This window comes from Eurosta solidaginis, chromosome X, assembly GCF_040869045.1.
Source record: "Eurosta solidaginis isolate ZX-2024a chromosome X, ASM4086904v1, whole genome shotgun sequence".
NCBI classification, from domain to species: Eukaryota; Metazoa; Arthropoda; class Insecta; order Diptera; family Tephritidae; genus Eurosta; species Eurosta solidaginis.
The window spans coordinates 135,285,765-135,305,860 of NC_090324.1; the positions used below are offsets into that span (position 1 = coordinate 135,285,765).

The following is a 20,096-nucleotide window of genomic DNA, read 5'->3' on the forward strand; positions in this document are numbered from 1 at the left end:
ATCTTTTACACATTGCATACTTCGTATGCAATTATGTGTTAAAGCTATGCTTGGTACGGCGGTTTTCAAAGAAACTTTGGTTTTGTTGCTGTTTTCGTTCTATTTATAGAACTACAACGAATTAAATAATTTTGTCTGTTTGTATGATTTTAATAATCGGGGATTGCCCATATTGCTTTTTTTTTTTTTTTAAATGTATGAAAACATTTATTTGAAGCAATTTTTTAATTTTTTTTATAATTTATTCAATAATTTGGGAAAAATTTAAACAACGTGACATCAGGACGGACAAGGCGACAGCTGTTTCGATTATACCTTGTAAATGTCTTCAAAGCCTTTTCTCCTGGGAGTGGGAGTCGAACTCGCACTCCTACGATAGTTGAAATGGTTATAAACGCATTCAGCTACGTCATGCCTGTTGTAAAGTTTTTCCCAATTGCCTTCTTTTTGCATATTTTAATCTTTTACACATTGCATACTTCGTATGCAATTATGTGTTAAAGCTATGCTTGGTACGGCGGTTTTCAAAGAAACTTTGGTTTTGTTGCTGTTTTCGTTCTATTTATAGAACTACAACGAATTAACCAATTTTGTCTGTTTGTATGATTTTAATAATCGGGGATTGCCCATATTGCTTTTTTTTTTTTTTAAATGTATGAAAACTTTTATTTGAAGCAATTTTTTAATTTTTTTTATAATTTATTCAATAATTTGGGAAAAATTTAAACAACGTGACATCAGGACGGACAAGTTTATAACCATTTCAACTATCGTAGGAGTGCGAGTTCGACTCCCACTCCCAGGAGAAAAGGCTTTGAAGAGATTTACAAGGTATAATCGAAACAGCTGTCGCCTTGTCCGTCCTGATTTCACGTTGTTTAAATTTTTCCCAAATTATTGAATAAATTATAAAAAAAATTAAAAAATTGCTTCAAATAAATGTTTTCATACATTTAAAAAAAAAAAAGCAATATAGGCAATCCCCGATTATTAAAATCATACAAACAGACAAAATTGGTTAATTCGTTGTAGTTCTATAAATAGAACGAAAACAGCAACAAAACCAAAGTTTCTTTGAAAACCGCCGTACCAAGCATAGCTTTAACACATAATTGCATACGAAGTATGCAATGTGTAAAAGATTAAAATATGCAAAAAGAAGGCAATTGGGAAAAACTTTACAACAGGCATGACGTAGCTGAATGCGTTTATAACCATTTCAACTATCGTAGGAGTGCGAGTTCGACTCCCACTCCCAGGAGAAAAGGTTTTGAAGAGATTTACAAGGTATAATCGAAACAGCTGTCGCCTTGTCCGTCCTGATGTCACGTTGTTTAAATTTTTCCCAAATTATTGAATAAATTATAAAAAAAATTAAAAAATTGCTTCAAATAAATGTTTTCATACATTTAAAAAAAAAGCAATATGGGCAATCCCCGATTATTAAAATCATACAAACAGACAAAATTGGTTAATTCGTTGTAGTTCTATAAATAGAACGAAAACAGCAACAAAACCAAAGTTTCTTTGAAAACCGCCGTACCAAGCATAGCTTTAACACATAATTGCATACGAAGTATGCAATGTGTAAAAGATTAAAATATGCAAAAAGAAGGCAATTGGGAAAAACTTTACAACAGGCATGACGTAGCTGAATGCGTTTATAACCATTTCAACTATCGTAGGAGTGCGAGTTCGACTCCCACTCCCAGGAGAAAAGGCTTTGAAGAGATTTACAAGGTATAATCGAAACAGCTGTCGCCTTGTCCGTCCTGATGTCACGTTGTTTAAATTTTTCCCAAATTATTGAATAAATTATAAAAAAAATTAAAAAATTGCTTCAAATAAATGTTTTCATACATTTAAAAAAAAAAAGCAATATGGGCAATCCCCGATTATTAAAATCATACAAACAGACAAAATTGGTTAATTCGTTGTAGTTCTATAAATAGAACGAAAACAGCAACAAAACCAAAGTTTCTTTGAAAACCGCCGTACCAAGCATAGCTTTAACACATAATTGCATACGAAGTATGCAATGTGTAAAAGATTAAAATATGCAAAAAGAAGGCAATTGGGAAAAACTTTACAACAGGCATGACGTAGCTGAATGCGTTTATAACCATTTCAACTATCGTAGGAGTGCGAGTTCGACTTCCACTCCCAGGAGAAAAGGCTTTGAAGAGATTTACAAGGTATAATCGAAATAGCTGTCGCCTTGTCCGTCCTGATGTCACGTTGTTTAAATTTTTCCCAAATTATTGAATAAATTATAAAAAAAACTAAAAAATTGCTTCAAATAAATGTTTTCATACATTTAAAAAAAAAAGCAATATGGGCAATCCCCGATTATTAAAATCATACAAACAGACAAAATTGGTTAATTCGTTGTAGTTCTATAAATAGAACGAAAACAGCAACAAAACCAAAGTTTCTTTGAAAACCGCCGTACCAAGCATAGCTTTAACACATAATTGCATACGAAGTATGCAATGTGTAAAAGATTAAAATATGCAAAAAGAAGGCAATTGGGAAAAACTTTACAATAGGCATGACGTAGCTGAATGCGTTTATAACCATTTCAACTATCGTAGGAGTGCGAGTTCGACTCCCACTCCCAGGAGAAAAGGCTTTGAAGAGATTTACAAGGTATAATCGAAACAGCTGCCGCCTTGTCCGTCCTGATGTCACGTTGTTTAAATTTTTCCCAAATTATTGAATAAATTATAAAAAAAATTAAAAAATTGCTTCAAATAAACGTTTTCATACATTTAAAAAAAAAAAAAAAAGCAATATGGGCAATCCCCGATTATTAAAATCATTCTTTTAGATGTTACACATCAGAATGAATCTATAAAAAGCTGTCCCATCGATATTCGGATTGAGCTAAAATTTCACAAGGCCGTATCTGCCAACACCGCTGCTTATTATATACTCATCCATGATAAAATGTATGAATATATTCCATTTACAAATGTTGTCAAAGAGAATATTTAGAAAAATAGTAGTATTTTTATGAAACTACACACACACACACACAATTATATTACGCATTGCTTACCACGCCAAAGTATGGAGAAAAATATAAATAAAAAATTTTAAAATTTTAAATAAAAATTGTTTTTATTTATTTGAAAAAGGTTTATTTGACAAAAAAAAGTAAGTATTTACATTGAAACAAGTTTCCCATGGATGGATGTGGCCATCGGCATGTATTTTGTAGTTTTTTGATATTCCCATGTACAAACATATGTTAAGTATGTACATACAACTTATACCCTAAGAAAAAGACAAATAAAATGTTCAATAATGGAAAATCATGAGTTTGGGGGATGGGGGTTGGGATTGGGCGGTAATACAGGTGTTCAACTGCTACTTTTTGTAGACGAGAAGAAAGAGGGGTGTGGGGGGATTGGGGAGCAGTCGCTCGATTAGAAATCTATGGGACTCTTCAAAACAGCTCGGGTGAAGTCTAGGACTCATTAGAAATATGAGGAGACATTTAAAAATGTGTGGCCCTTTAAAAATGTAGGACCTCCCCTTTTAACGATGCTCTCCTGAACGGCAAAGCTCTGCTAAAAGCTAAAAGCTCTAAGCTTTCTTTTATACATCGGCCAGAACAGAAACAAAAAGCTCTAAGCTTTAGAACGTGCGCGCCTAAAAGTAGGCAACGAAATTGTTTTGCTGTATATATATGTATGTCGGTGTGTATATGCTTTTCCTTGTACCATTTGGGCTGGAACTGGTATTTACATGCTACTTAGGTGGCTATATTCAAGGCCCCCGAAACAAAATATTTTATATTAACTGTTGTAAAAAATTTAATTTCACTAGCTAAACTTAGGAAGTATAGGTTGAAAAAAGGTCTAAGGAATAATTCTAGATAACTCGTACGTTATACGATGAGAACTAATACTATCAACTAATTTCAAAGTGTGGTTGCCACACCTCCTACTCCTATCTATCGTGGCGACGACTGCAAACCTCTCTTACCAGCAGTGCTGGACTCCCGTTAAGGTAGCCTGAACAGCTCGTCACGACCTCCTACCAAAGTCCGTCTTCTAGCTAGGTTCATACCAGGTACCACTTAATTCAATTGCCGGAATCCGAAGAAGGAACCCCGGTATGAGCACTTCGCTAATCCCTATCCTTTCGTCATGATGACACTTATCGGCCAGGCGGACCCAAACGACGTTGCCATCATGACGGTCCCTGTCCTGAGTCGGGAGAAGGAAACTAGGGTTGCGATTTCAAGAAAAAAGTGGAGATAGAAAGCGTTACAATTAGCGAAGGGTAAACAAAAGGAAAAAGTAGTAACATAACAGAAAAATGGTAAGCACAAAAAACAAGAACGTTATAGGCTATTACGTTGCGGATATAAGGCAAAAAGGAAAACTGAAAAAAAACTTTTTGTAACTAGAAGCAAATTTGCAAAGGCTACGAGTTTTTTTGCTATTGCGTTGAGAAATAAAAAAAATAAAAGGAAACTGAATGAAAGTTTTTTAAACTAATAAGGATAAATAAGAAATAAAAATGGAACTTTAAAGATTAATGGAGATTGAAAAAAAACAAAAAAAGGAGATACAATTTTAAAAGTGATTTGAAAAGAAAAATGAAAAAAAGCTGATCGGGCTATTAGCGTTGAGAATACCAACGCCAAGAACTGAAAAGAAATTTTGGAAACTAAAAAGAATTAAAGCGGTTTAATGTAGATAAAAAAAAAAACCAAACAAAAAAAAACAAACTGAAAAAAAATTAACTATAAATTTAAAAATGATAAAAAAAATAACTAAATGGCAAGACAAAAAAGCTAAAAAGATTATGGGGCTATTGACGTTGGGCGCCATTGTTACGTGGCTGACTGTTTGGGTGGTGAAGAGCGGCGGCAAGCAGATATGCTTGCGGGCCCAGGCTAGCTCGTCGTCTTGGGCGGGGTATTGCACCACCGACCTCACCCGCAGCCACATGAACAAGAAGGGTTCAAACCTGCATATGTTGTAAAAGAAGGGAAAGCTGAAAAAGATGTGACTTCAAATAATTTCAAACTAAGCTAGACTTATTCCGACCTTCCTTAATGCCCTCTCATTGGCCAATTAAATTCTAATTCTAAAGGGTACAGAAAAAAAATAACAAAATAAAAAAATTCCACTATAGAAGTTCAAACCCCTGCTTTTTGTTACTGATACTTACAGTCAGTGAATTCAAATCCTAAAGATACAATTCCGAATTCACAAACGTGTAAATAATATAAGATAAAAAAAAGGAAATGAAAAAAAACAAAACCCTAATCCCGGACCTATTTCAATAATCAATTATGGGAGCAAAAGCAGTTCTTAAGTAGAGCAAAAAAAAACCAGTTTGGCATATTAATAAAATGTGTGTATGTTTGTAGCTATGTATGTACATCTATTTCTTGGGCTGAGGTTTCCTCTTTTGCTTATCTTCTATTTTCTCAAGAAGATCAGGCAGTATATGTTAATAGATGAACATACATTCGAGTATATGTAGTGGCAAAAATAGTGTACTCAAACTTCACTCACCCAAATACTCTTACTCCAACGGCGCCGGTGTAGTTGAATGGATGTGCTGAATTTGCTGAAATAGTAAATAACGCTCAAACATACATATATACATACATCTACTACACTCAGTCACTCGATCAGGTCACTCGCTTGTGATCTTGATTTGTGGGTAACATGGTAGTGATCAATTCATAGTCGTGGCGACAATGCACAAAAGAAAAGCGCATCACAAAAACGACGGACTAAAATTGGAAATGCCTAGCTATTTTCACACAAAAAAAAGCAACGCTCTTGCCGTTCAAGGCAGGCACTTAATGCAACATCAATAATAGCATGATAGTTTCGGCAATGGTGAGAAAAAATACATATTTGATATAGCTAGAAATTGAGGAAACTCCCGTTGTTTTTGTCTTTATAAGTCGAAGTACCCACATTTATAGCTAGAACTAGGTGGAAAGCGAACCCCACAAAATGTCATGCAAGGGAATGAACAGAAACTTAAAGCAAGGCCAAACAATTTAATGAAAGGAAATAATACGTGAAAAGGAATTCAAACCAAAAAAGTGAGGAAGTAAAAGTTAAATGGTCCAGCATATCAAAAAAATAAAAGGTGAGCTCGACATTTAGAAACAAAAAATTTAAATAGCAAAAAAACAATTGTAACTAAACCAAGAAATGAATAGTCGAATTATAAGCCTAAATCAGTCCGGGAATAAATTAGCCAACGCGAAATTCCCTTTCTCCCTTAGTCTCTGTTCCATTTTACTCTCTACTTTTATCGTTTTTATTGTTGTTGGCCTAATTCCGCCGATCTGAGTAAAATACTCGCGTTTGTGGAGCAAAAATGTGTTGGTGTTGTTGATCTCAACTTAGCGTTGCCAGCGAAGGCGAGGTTGTAGTTGTTGCTGAAATTTAATCCTTGGTGGAATGCTTTCTATGTGGTTTTGCTGCTACCAGCGGACTTGTGCAGTGTTAAATTTTGCCTGTATCTGTTGCTATCGGTTGCCAACAGTATTGTTGTTGTTGCTTCTGCTTTGGATTCAGCAGATTGGTATTGGCCGTCGTTAATTCCCTGAACTAACGTGGTAGCTGTGTGTTTCTGGATCCGTGTTAAATGTGTCGTCTTTGCTATCTGTATTGCCAAGAAAAATATAGTGTTGTCAACGTGTCGTCTAACTACCGTGTTTTTGTTGTGTTTGACGTATAGTGAGCATAAATCCTTCGATGTTGTGGGTGGTTGCTAAGTTGTGTCTTCGGACAACCAAAGACAGTGTCCAGTGTGTTGTTTTGAGGTGATCTGCGAAAATTCAAAAAGCAAACTTATTAAACCAATCAAAACTGATGTTATAAAAAAAACTGATATTACAAACGTGTGTAAATATATTTGTTTCTTGTTTGCATGGTTTATATGCTCACCTAAATGCATATCTTTGTATAGACGCGTGAACATAAACCAGTCATTTTGCTTTTGGCTTGCTTCAAAACTTGGCTTTGTGGAAGCCAAGTTCCCAGTGGGCATTCCAGATGATAAAAATCATGGCTAGATTTAACAAGAGTATTCCAGGTGTGTGTCTGAGTAATAGCCGGCTTGGCTGTTGATAGGATTGCTTTCCTTGGTTTTTGGTACGTTTCACGAGACTTTGCGGCGCGCACAACCCTGAACAGAAACCCTTAACTTGCAAATTTATTCGCGCACTTCACTTTAAAACTTAAATTTTCTTTTTTTTCACTCGCGCTTAGCGAACTGGCACTTTCACTAGACACTGATTCAACCAAACTTTGGCCCGTTGTCTAACGTTCTGCCTTTTTATCCCTACCGCCGTGGTAAGGAAAGTTATCCAAAACGGATAGTTTTAACATATACAAGCCACTTACTTTCGGCTTTCCTCTACTTTCCTTTATGCATTCACACAAAATAACACCTACACAGATACATTTAGTTCGTGTCTTGGCCGCAATGTTGCAATGATGTTGGCAACATTGTAGTACCGCCAACAACATGATGAAATCGCGCTGTGTTGCTTCCGCTGTAACAATGCGGCAGACACTTAACATAGAAACATGTTAACATACATTTAGCTCAGTGTGGTGAAAGGCTGTCGTTACAGGCTCCATTTTGCGTATGCCCCACAATACCGCCAGACATTCTTGCTCTGTGGCGGAGTAGCGTTTCTCGAGGTCGGTCAAGCTCCGGCTCTCATATGCAATTACCCTCTCTTGCTCTGAGTGGCGTTGGAACAATACAACCCCTAGGCCCTCTCCGCTCGCTTCGGTTTGTAGGAAGAATGTGTGTTTGAAGTCTGGGTAGCACAGTACCGGGACGCAGATCAGTTTGTCTTTGAGGTTCCGGAAAGCATCTTCTTGTGGAGTGTTCCACTCCCAACGCTGACCCTTTTTCAAAAGTTTATTGAGTGGTGCGGCGAGGGTGGAGAAATCGGCTACGAATCGGCGATACCATGAGGAGAGGCCGAGGAACCGGCGTAGTTGTCGAATGTATAGTGGCGCGGGCATTTCGCGCACGGTCGATATTTTTGCGGGATCGGTGTGGATTCCTTGTTCGCTGATGATATGTCCTAGGTAATTTAGTTGTTGTTGCATGAAACTGCATATTTCGAAATTTACTTGCATGTTGTTTTGTTGTAGTCGTTCAAAAACTTCCCTTAGGATATGTTTTTCAAATGTGTATGTCATCCAAGTATGCAAACACCTTCGGTTGGAGTTCTGGACCAAGGATTGCGTCTAGGGCGCGTCGAAAGGAGGCCGGGGCAGAATGTAGCCCCAAGGGCATGACCTTCCACTGGAAAAGTCAGCGGCCGGGGACGGTGAAGGCGGTGTATTGGCGGGACCTTTTTGCCATAGGTATTTGCCAATACCCTTTTTTCAGGCGAGGGTGGATATGAATTTTGCTTCTTTCAGTTGGTCCAAGATCGCCAAGATCTGGGGTAAAGGATACGCATCTGGTATACTTTCAGCGATATTACATGTTCTGCTGCCCTGCTGGGACCAGTTATTCCCCCAAATATCCGTTGGTGGTGGTTTAAAAAAACTGTGAGTTTAGCATTTTGAGTTGCGCTTAAATCCAGCCATCCAATAACAATACTTCACCCCACGAGCCTATTGTTGATGCTGTCGAAGTTTTTGATAATGAAAATGGGCAGTTGTTTGAGGTGATGCGTAGGGGTCGCAGGAATAATAACAATAACAATCAGGCTCGCATTATTGGTACTAGTGTTTGCACTGACGTTGATGTTGCCGATCGCTATAAATGGCTTCATATTTCCTCTTTTTCACCATCTGTGGCAGAGGTTAATATTATAAATTATTTGGCTAGGCAAATAAAGATGGAGGCGAAATTTCTATCATGTGCCAAGCTGGTTAAAAAAAATGTTTCGCTGCCTACCCTACCTCGAGTGAGTTTCTAGTTGGGTGTTCCTGAGTCGGTGTATGAGAAGTTGTTATGCTCAGATCTTTGGCCGGTGAACGTCGTGGTAAAGCCTTTTCAGTTTTTTCGAAGGGCTCATCGGAAGCCGCTACGGAGGTAGTAAGGCGTGACTTCCCTCGTATTAAAAATATCAGTGGACTGATAATTTATTATCAAAATCTGTCTGGCATGAGGACCAAAGCTGACCTGGTGTACAAGTTTAGTGCGCATTTAGATTATGACATCTTCGTATTTGTGGAAACATGGCTTAATGAAAATTTTTTTGATTCTGAGATTTTTGACTCCAACCTTGTTAATGTATTTCGCAAGGATCGTGATGCAGAAAAAACTGGCTTCAATCGAGGCGGTGGTGTTTTAATTGTTATGGCATCATATGTACCACCTTCGAGCGCACTTGAGTTATACAAGGCTCACGCAGACAATATTGTTTCTTTAGTTTTAAGTGATTTAAGTGATAACCATCTCTGTGTGCAAGGTGATTTTAACCTATGTAATGTCAATAGGTCGCCCATTTTATCTAATAACGGCCTTACGCCTTCTAATCTTTCTGGAAATCATGAATTGTACCTCATTGATAATTTATTGAGCCTAAATTTATTTCAAATTAACAATAATGTTAATTCTCTAAACAGACTTTTAGATCTTGTATTTATAAGTGATAATATTAATTGTGAAGTAAGGGAGTGCATGAACCCTATTACGCCTAGTGACAGGCCTCATTTACCTCTGATTACTACAGTTCATTTTTATTGTTTTGCTTCCGAGAATTTTGAAATCAGTGTTTCTTACAATTTTAATTCATTTGATTTCTCCGGTTTTAATGAATGCTTATTTCAAATAAACTGGGAGAAGCTACTTGAGGGACTTGATACCGCTAATCGCTTCCGCATTTTCAAAACTATTTTATACAACCACTGCTTGGATTGGATTCCTGTTAAAAGAAAAAGACCCTATAAATTGCCATGGTATTCAAGGGACTTAAAGAAATTAAAGAAACTTAGGAATAAATACTTTAAAAAATTCAAAGAATCATTTGTTTTTTACTAAATACAAGTTTTATCTTAGGAGTTTCAACAATTTGGATAAGTATCTATACACCAATTACATTCGTAACATTGAGTCGAACATTAAATCGAACCCGAAATCCTTCTGGAATTATATAAAGTCAAAAAAATGCTGCGCCAGTGTCCCAACAGGTGTTTTTCTTGATGACAATTCTGCGAATTCTCCAACTGAAAGAACCAATTTATTTGCAGAGTTTTTCAAATCGAATTTTAACACAGAAAATAATAGTAATCAAATATTTAAATTTCCGAAGAGTCAGGACTGTGCTGTTAACTTTGGATCGCTATGTCTCTCTTCTGAGGATATTAGTAAAGTCATTATTAAATTAAAATCCTCCTATCGGTATGCTGATGGCTTGTGCTCTATAGTGCTAAAGTGCTGTCCAGCTTTAATATATCCGTTAAGACTAATCTTCAATAAATCCTTGTCTTCTGGGACGTTCATTAATGATTGGAAAATAACTTCCATTACCCCATTCTTTAAAAGTTATAACAAGAAGGATGTCCGCAACTACAGACCCATATCCAAGTTGTCTACTATTTCCAAGATTTTTGAGCATGCCGTCAATGCAAAGCTAAGTTTTGCTGTTAAATCTCTCATTTCCCCCTATCAACATGGATTTTTCGCTGGCAGATCAACTGTTTCTATTTTTGCTGTCTTTAGTGAATATTGTTTAGAGTCATTTTCGGCTGGGTTTCAAGTGGGTTGCATCTACACAGATTTCTCTAAAGCTTTTGATAGAGTTTCTCATTAAGTTTTACTAGAAAAATTAGCTTTTCTTGGCTTTCATTCCTCGATTCTGCGATGGATTGCCCCTTATTTATTTAAGAGGCAATGTGTTGTTAATATTGATGGTGTATCCTCCAGGCCTTTTGTTGCCACTTCCGGTGTACCCCAGGGTAGTATATTGGGACCGTTATTTTTTATTATTTTTATCAACGACATTAGTAGTTGCTTCGCGTTCGCCAAATGTTTGCTTTACGCTGATGACCTGAAGCTATTCTCAGCAATTAAGGGGAGAGATGATGCCTCAAGATTACAAAATGACATTAACAAACTCTATCACTTGTGCGAGGAATCTCATCTTTCCTTGAACCCCGCCAAATATTTCCACATAACTTATGTGAAAACCACTAGTACACTACATACGATTTAGAGAATTTCAAATTGTGAGCTTCAGTGTGTTAATGAGATTAAAGATCTTGGTATTATCTTTGATAGTAAGTTCTCGTTTAACAATCACGTAAACTGCTAAATCATATTCTACGCTTGGTTTCGTTAGGCGTAATACTATACAATTTCCAGATCCGTATACGATCAAGTTATTATTCACGGCCTTTGTTAGGTCGCGTTTGGAATATGCAGTTTTATTTGGAGGCCAAGCCAGCAGACAGCTGTAAATAGAATAGAGCGTATACAGAAGATCTTTCTTAAATATGCTCTTCGACCTTTAAACTTATCTGAACCTATGCCTCATTATACTTCTCGTCTCTTGCTATTAAACCTTAAGTCCTTGTTGGATCGTAGATCTATTATCTGCTTAAGTTTCGCTTATAACATTATTAATGGGTTTATTGACTGCCCGTACTTGCTGGAGCGGTTTCGATTTAATGTTCCTCAACGTTCCCTCCGAAATTTCTATCCATTTTATGGTGATAATCTTAAAATTAATTATTCCTGTAATGCTCCTATTGCCCGTACTATACGTGAGTTAACTCACTGAGCGTTACGGTTTCCTTGGATTTTTCACTACCAAGGTTTAAATTTTTAATTATTTTAAACTCTGCGTTTTAAGTTCTCCGGTCCGAGCTGTACGTTGCGGACACTGGGTGTGCGTGCTATTTTATTGCTTTCCAGATGTTTGCGTATAGTGTCACCTGCCTAGGTGAGCGTCGCGCCGGTGTCCACCAAGGCTCGGACATTTAACCCTTCGATGGTGAGCTTGACTTAGTGACGGCCATCCATTTTTGCGCTCGGCGGTTGTTCGTCGACGGCTGCTGATTGTGGTTGCTTCCCGTGCCATAGCCTGACGGAGTCAAGGTGCTCGCCTTATCGCACCTGCACTCTCTGAACAGGACGTTGTCCCAGCCACATCTGGAGCAAAATAGTCTTCGGGCTCTTTGGCATTGGTGGTGCATATGTCCTCGCTCCTTGCACCTCCAACAGGATTCCTCTCGGCTATATTCTCCGTCCAACGGTGATAAAAAATGCGCTGTGTCTGCTTTGTCTGGTGGCCTCCAACTGCATCAGCTCGAATTCATCGGTGAGCTCCATAAGCTATTCAATAGTTCGGAACTCGCTACGCTTTGCGAATAACCGGTATTCGACACGAAGCCCGTCGTAAATGCGTTCCAGGTGGTTCTCTCGTGACATAATCGGATGTTGTCGGATCATGGTTGGCTTGGCGAGAATATAATCCTTTGCCTTTTCTCACCCCTGCTGTCTCTCTGGCGTTTGGCGTCCTCTAGTTGGTGTAGATGCCATCTGGGTAGGAAGAATTGCTCGGCCGCTGTGCGGAACTGTGTCCACAAGAGTATCTCGGCTTTGCGTGCACGGAATCATTGCAATGCCTTACCGCGCAACGCCACCGGCAGCGTTGGGAGCAATAGCAAAATAGCACTCGGTCAGCTCCTCAATTCTCTCCAAAAAGTCGTTAAGCGTCTCTCCACCCATGAAATGGACATCCCATCGGCGGACCGAATTCATTACTTCGGCGTCGGTCAACTCGGTAAGGGGTGATGGCGGTCGTTGATTGACCTTTGTAACTGCAGACGATGTAGTCACATGAATGGAGGGAATTTGGTGTTGTTGTAGCGATAAGGTTGCTGCCCGAAGACTAGGTCCTGGAGGAGGAATTTGGTCGAGGGGGGTTTTAGTTTGGCTATTTTCTTCTGCCTTGATTTCGTCTTCCACCTCTCTCAGTAGATTTTCAATTGACTTGTGGTTTCGTTTTGCCTTTACGTAGGCACTGAGCGCTATGCGTAGCTCAGCAACATTGCAGCCGTTACCGAATATCCCGTATCTCTTGCACTCCTCGATGAGTCTTTCTTTCTTCAGTGAATATATCCAGTTCAGTCTGTTGGTATTCAATAGGTAGATATTGTCCTCTGGTTGTGGTTGCGCGTTCGGCGACCCATTTTCCGGCGGGTGGTTCTTGATGTTGCTCTTACACTTTCCTCTGCGGAGATGGATGCCTGCTCAGGCGCCATTTGTGAGGTGGGTTTTGTCGAAGACTGAGATAAGCTAAGCCGCTCCAGGGTCAGGCGAAGGTCCCACTAACCTCTACCAATTAATAACACAATTAGTTGTTGTTTTGTTCCGAAAATGCACATACACACGATGCGGCTTTTGATTTTCGATGCCGACAGCCTTTGATCCCAAAGAGAGAGAGAGAGATGCCACGGATGATAGTGCAGGAGTGGCGGAAGCGGGCCTCAAAGATGACGGTACGGGTCGCGGTTCTCAGGGAACGGTGGTGATGATCCTCAAATAATATCTTGCCCCAAAAAGAGAAAGCTTACTCGGATTGGTTCAGGCGGGTTACGGTGGTGCTCCTATGGCTAATGATTGACGGCGGCGGGCAGGAAGGGCGCTGTTTGACCTAGGTGAAGTATATCTATGTTAGTGATGCCAGACGTACAAATATATGTATATACATGGTTGCTGGGTAGACTCAGTACTCCTCTCAGTGAGCCTCGGACAAGAGTCCTAACGACCATGAGCGGTGTAGTAAAGTCCACCTTTATCTCCACCATATTGCTCGGCACTTCAACCAGGAAGCGGGGGAGCGAGATGATCCTCGGCAACCCTGGGTTAACTGTCCACGACAAATGCCACCCGTATTGGTATTTATTAAGCCTGGCATGTCCCTCAACGGGGGTCCAGTACTGGTCCTGGACGAATCTTGGGGGAACTACCCGTGCTCATCCGTCCTTCGAGGTAGAAGGGGAGCGTATACCCTCCTACCAAGGGGGGCGTTGTGCAAAAGGTTGGTTTCCCATAGGTGGGAGGGGAGATCCATGAGCCCGATGGGTTCGTTGAGAGTTTTCCCCGTTTACCGTGGGACCCCTTTAATATCTACCATAGTAAGTTGGCCTCAGCGTTACTTACCTTGGTGATGTATGCAGTAAGCGATGGCGTTTGGGCTTACATACTTGCAGCGTATACAATTATTAAGAATTCAGCTCATCAATAACTCCTCGTTATGATGGCGAATGAAAAATGTATGTCAGATAGTCAGTACCACGCGTGCTGAGTATGTTTGGTTGTTAACTCTTGGTACTTGGCATACCATGTGCGGGTGGTTCTTCGCTGTGCAAGGCGATCGTAGGGTATGTATATTTAATTGGCATATTATCTGCGGATTATTCTAAGATTCTTGCCTGCTGTAATGCATCCAAAGTCAATGCATACATATGTACACACATAACACGCGCGGTGTCTAAGTTGTTTAGTCTGTAACTAAGAATTTGCTGACACCACGTATTCCTCTACTCCAACATTTTCACACGCTTTCAGCGAGTGCATTGAAGCAACTTATGAATGCGTGTACGAATGTGTATGCATGCGCTTGGCTACACGACTTTGGTTATTTTGTTAGACTTAGTAAGAATTAGAGTAAATATGTTTATGTTTATGTAGTAACTAAGTAGTGCATAAGAATTATGTATAAATACGCTGAAGTTTTTATTAATAAAGAAGATTCGGTATTCGGCACTCAAGGGTGCCACCTCCTTAAATAATCTTGTTTAAAACATAGGGATATTCGGCACTTAATGGTACCTCCACCCAAATAAATTAATTAATTTATTTTACACTGCATTTCCTTGTACTTGCCGCCCATTTTGGGTGCAATATCAAACGACTGACCACGACAGCATTGGATATCGATATTAATTTCTTTAAAAAGCAAAAGTAAAACATCTGCCATGTTTTCACCAATGTGCCCACAATTTCGGATGGAAGTGAGGAACCCTTCGATTGCATTGAAACTTCCCATGTATCTGATAATTACAGTCAGTTGATCGCACGTATTATCAGGTGATGCATCAACAGAAATCAAATAGTATTTGGTTTATTTGGTCCTACTTATTATTTCTCTCCATCAAAGCTTTCATTTCTTCGCATGTTGTTTAATAAATAAATACATAATTTACATTTCCTCGCTTTTCGTTTGCAATCTCTTTAATATGTGCTACCAGAAATATGTCAAATCTCGCCATTAGTTCCAGTACACCAAGGAAATTTCCCAGAAGTTCGCATGTGGTCATAACAAATCGTTCCCGAGATGGTCGGGCGTGGTACCGGAATGTACCGGATCTGCATCCGGCATAGGCCCATAATCATCGATAACACTCCCCAAGGCCTTCGGGGAGTGTCCTTATTGCTACAACAATAACAACAACAACCCTGGCGACCCCAAATAAGGGATATAAACCAACGCATCATATTGCTAGTGGATGAACACAAACGCGTAAAATGGGAGGAGCACTTAAAGAATTGTAACCTCTCTACTGCGTGTAGGTAAGCTATGGTCCACCGTAAAGTCCCTATAGAACCCGACTAAACACAATGACAAAATCTCCATAGACTTTGCCGATAAAGTGCTGTCGGATGTGAAAATGTGCGCGGGCGCTTTTTGCTGACAATATGTAATGCATTCTACTGTTGACAAGTTCAGACGGCCGGCCAACAGACGCGCACACAAGCATAAATACCACCCGTCCCCAATTACCTTCACCGCCGAAGAGGTTGAAGATGCCATCGTTCATGCTAAACCATCTAAATCAGTAGGCCCAGGCGGCATAGCCATGCCGATGCTTAAAAAACTAGGCAAAGGGGGATTTAACTATCTAGCGCATGTCTTCAGCCTGTCCCTTTCCACCTTCGTCATCCCCGAAAAATGGAAAATGGCTAGGGTGGTTCCAGTATTAAAGCCTCTGACACCAGCTAGAATAGGAGATCCTTATCATTCGATATCTCTTTTATCGCCAGTAGCCCAGACACTTGAAGCCATTACACTGGTCAACAACATTTTTGTACATGGGTCGTGCGTATATTTTTTTTATTGCTTTTGCACCCAGAAATAAGAATATGAACATAAAAAAGTTTTTGATTTGGTTTTGTTCGAAAAAAATGAGAAAAACGAAAAACATGAAAATTCATCAAAATTTGACATAGATTTGATTTATTCTAGTATAGTAAAAATCAATTTAAGATTTATTCTAATAAATTTAGTTTTAGAATACAGTTTAAATGTTTAAAAATGCTTTTTCCTGCTTTTCCTGCCATATTCGGTAACATTTTCTCTTATTAACGTCCAAATATAGTTCCCCATCATGCTTTCCGTATACTGGCCTTGGTAGCGTTTCTCAAACTCCATTATATCTTTATGGAATCGCTCCCCGTGTTCTTCTGAATATGCTTCCATATTATCTTTGAATTTATGCAGATGTGAATGTAACATGTGCCTCTTTAGCGACATTCTACTTCCGATGGCGGAAAAATTCGTAATCATGCCAGTTATCCGCTCATCATAATTTTCATCTCCTCATTGCTAAGTAGGTCCGGGAAAATATCGCAGTTTATAATTTTTTTTATTTGAGGGCCAACAAAGACTCCAGCTTTAATTTTCGCCTCTGACAGCTTTGGAAAAAAGTCTGCAAATATTTGAAAGCTTTAGACTCAATATTAAGAGCCTTCGCAAATTGTTTAATAAGGCCCAATTTAATATGGAATGGCGGTATCAATATATTTTTAGGATCGACAATTGCTTCATGTTTAATATTAAATCTTCCCACTCCATACTCAGTACGTTCAGGCCAATGTTTTTGGCGATAAAATGCAAAATTTTCAAATCGCTATAACTTCTACAAAACCAAATATTTTTGATTCGTAATTGCATTTTTTTTTTTTATAGAATTGAACATAGAATCCGAATATATAGGGCAAAACCCATGTTTTTTTTGTTGACCTGTGTTATGTTTCCCTATTTTACTGCTGATTTGCGTCTTGCTAATCATCAGTATGGCCTTCGAAAACTACATAGCACAACCACAGCGCTAAACGCCATTAACACGCAAATAAATTGCGGATTAAATCAAAAAGCCCACCATAGAACAGCACTCGGTGCGCTAGACCTGTCAAAAGCTTTTGATACGGTAAACCACGGCACGCTACTGCAAGATTTTGCAGGGTCCTCCCTTCCACCAAGTCTCAAAACGTGGACCAAAAATTATCAGTCTGGTCGGCAAGCATCGGTGCAATTCAGGAACATAACATCTAAGCCCAGAAAAATTAAACAAGGGGTACCACAGGTTGGATTCCTATCCCCACTTCTTTTTAACTTCTACATATCGAAGCTACCTTCACCACCAATAGTCACTATCATTTTCTACGCCGATGACTGCAAAATAATCGCCACAGGCCCAGGCGCACACATCGATGAGCGTTGTAATAAAATAAAGAGCTATTTCCCTGATCTCTCCAGTTTTTCGCCTCACGAACATTGTGACATTGCCACAGACAAGTTATCGGCGACTTTATTTACAACATTGACGCGCCAAATGTCGACCATATTGAACATCCACGTCGATGGCATTGCTCTACCGACTGCCTTACACCCAACAATCTTGGGTGTGACCTTCGATCAGGATCTTCATTTTGGAGAGCATGCAACCGCAATTGTTCCTAAAATCAGAACCGTAATAAAATCCTCAATCTTCTTGCTGGCAGCACTTGGAGTAAAGACAAAGAAACGCTCATTACCACTTACATAGCAACTGACCGGCCGATTGCATGCTAAGCGTCCCCGATATGGTAGCCAAACCTAAAGGTTACTCATTGAAAGAAAATGCAGGCCTGCCAAAATACTGCCCTCATAACCGCTACGGGCTGTCTTCTTATGTCCACAGAACACCACGTACACTAGATGGGTCGGTTTATTAACCGATATCGCGCCATCGATTTTTCGATAGGATTTGGGCTCAGGAAAAAAAGTTCCACTACGCATACCCAAAAATAATAATTTTCGAGCGAAAAAAAAATGGCGAAAGGTAAATTTTTCGCCTAAACACTCCCCAAAACCCAAAAAATATTTTTTTTTTTTAAAAAGTTGTTATCGCCAACGTTTTTACAATAGTTTTTTGAAGTTTGGGGGAGTGTTTGGTTGAAAAATTTACCCTTCAGTCATTTTTTTTTTGGGTATGCGTAGTGGAACTGTTTTTCCTGAGCCCAAATCCTATCGAAAAATCGATGGTGCGATATCGGTTAACTTTCGTCCATACAAATCGACCCAGGTTAACGTACACAGTGAAGCGAGAGTACTCCCCATTAGGGAGAGAAATGAAATGCTGAACAAACAGTTTCTGTTGAATACCCAGAAACCTGGGCATTCCAACAGACATCTGACTGATGAGGCTACACCTCCCAGGAGCTTAAGGGGTCATCTCCGTAAGCATTATGAGGAAATGCGGCACCTGAGAACACAGCCGTATGAAGAAAACGGGCACACGCAGGTCCTCAGTGATATCCACAAACAGGGGTCGAACTTCTATAATTGCCCGGCAAATATAGTTCTTAAAGAAAAATACCCAGAGCTCGCAGAAGAGGAACGCACTCTCCCTAGGGATACGCGCGTCACTCTTGCCCAACTTCGATCTGGGTACTGTAACAGGTTAAACTCTTAACTATCCAGAATCAACCCAGACATACAAAATGTATGTCCTGCTTACAATGTGTCCCTACATGACACCAGCCATCTCTTCAATTGTAATGTGGAACCAACACCTGTAACACCCTCTCACTATGGTCCACCCCTGTTTAAACTGCAAGTTTCCTTGGACTCCTGAGGACATTGATAACAATTTGTGATCGGTCGCACCTATTGGATGGTGCGAATCTCTCCTAAAATAACAACATAAATGTAACATTTATAAAAAAAATATATGATATTTTTTCGCTTTGATTTCATTATAATAAACAGTGAAATATCAAGCAAAAGAATATTTTTATTTTCTTTCTTTTTAAAATTACTATTGTCTTCCTTTCTTTTTAAAATTACTATTGTAGGTACAGCTACTAGTTCTACGGTGTACATACATTTATATATTATTTGGTGTAATTCAATTGTTTAATACAGTAAATTTATATACATGCATCAGTGTCTTGGGAGATTAAAACCAGCCTCCACCTGCCAACTTTGAACTTAGACCACCAATGCCCTTCCCCAATAGATTACCTACGCGACCCGCAACAACGTTAGTCACGACAGCTGATTGTGTGGCGGCGACTTTCTGTCTTGGCATGCTTCGCATAGCATCTTCACTAGTGTCATCCTCTTCGTCATCTAAGTCTTTTGATAGATCTGCGTTCCTAAAAAAAAGTTTTAATTTAATATTGGACGTAAGTTTTTTTATAGGTTTTCAGTATTTTGTAATGACAAAAATTGCATGTATCTAGTATCTAATCTAATATATCTAATATATATAATATATAATAAGAATATATAATATATAATATATCTTAATATATAAAAAACACGTGTCACAAGCTTGAGGCCAATAGACTCCTAAACTACTGAACCGATTTTGAATTTCAATTGCTCGCCGTGTGTAGTTTGATCTAACTTGAAATATAGGATAGGTTAAATCTCAGTTTATAGTCGCAATATTATTTTATTGCAATTTTTTTTATTTATTTATACGTAATATTAAAATGTTACGTATACGCAGTGGCACTCATATTTTCAGGTGGTGCAGATATACTTCCGTGTAATTGCTTGGTGTTTAATTAAACAACCTGTTTATCAATAAAAAATATTATAGCGAATGATATCAAGTATAGCACATCACCAGGCCCGCCGAGAGGGGGGGTTTCTGAGGGGGCCCGCGATTTAGAGGTACTATGCAATTTTTTTTAATACAGGAGAGTCTTTATTTGTTCCATGTGCAATTTTTAAGCCGAATTTCAAAAGCAACGAAAATCTGCCTTTCCTTTAAATATTATAGAGAAGTGTGAAAAATAAAAATCTATATAACAATTTTTGTTGTTATATCGGCCTACTGATT

General features: G+C 38.9%; 1 protein-coding gene across 1 annotated transcript in view; it reads right to left on the reverse strand.

Annotated features, from left to right (window-relative positions):
• Positions 1 to 19,019: 19,019 nt before the first annotated feature.
• Positions 19,020 to 20,096, reverse strand: part of LOC137235482 (calcium-dependent secretion activator-like) — a 3,515,579-nt gene continuing 3,514,502 nt past the window's right edge. Inside the window, exon 13 of the mRNA XM_067758482.1 lies at positions 19,020 to 19,401. Coding sequence (XP_067614583.1) covers positions 19,203 to 19,401 — 199 coding nt within the window. The 3' untranslated portion in view covers positions 19,020 to 19,202. The remainder of the gene's footprint in view (positions 19,402 to 20,096) is intronic.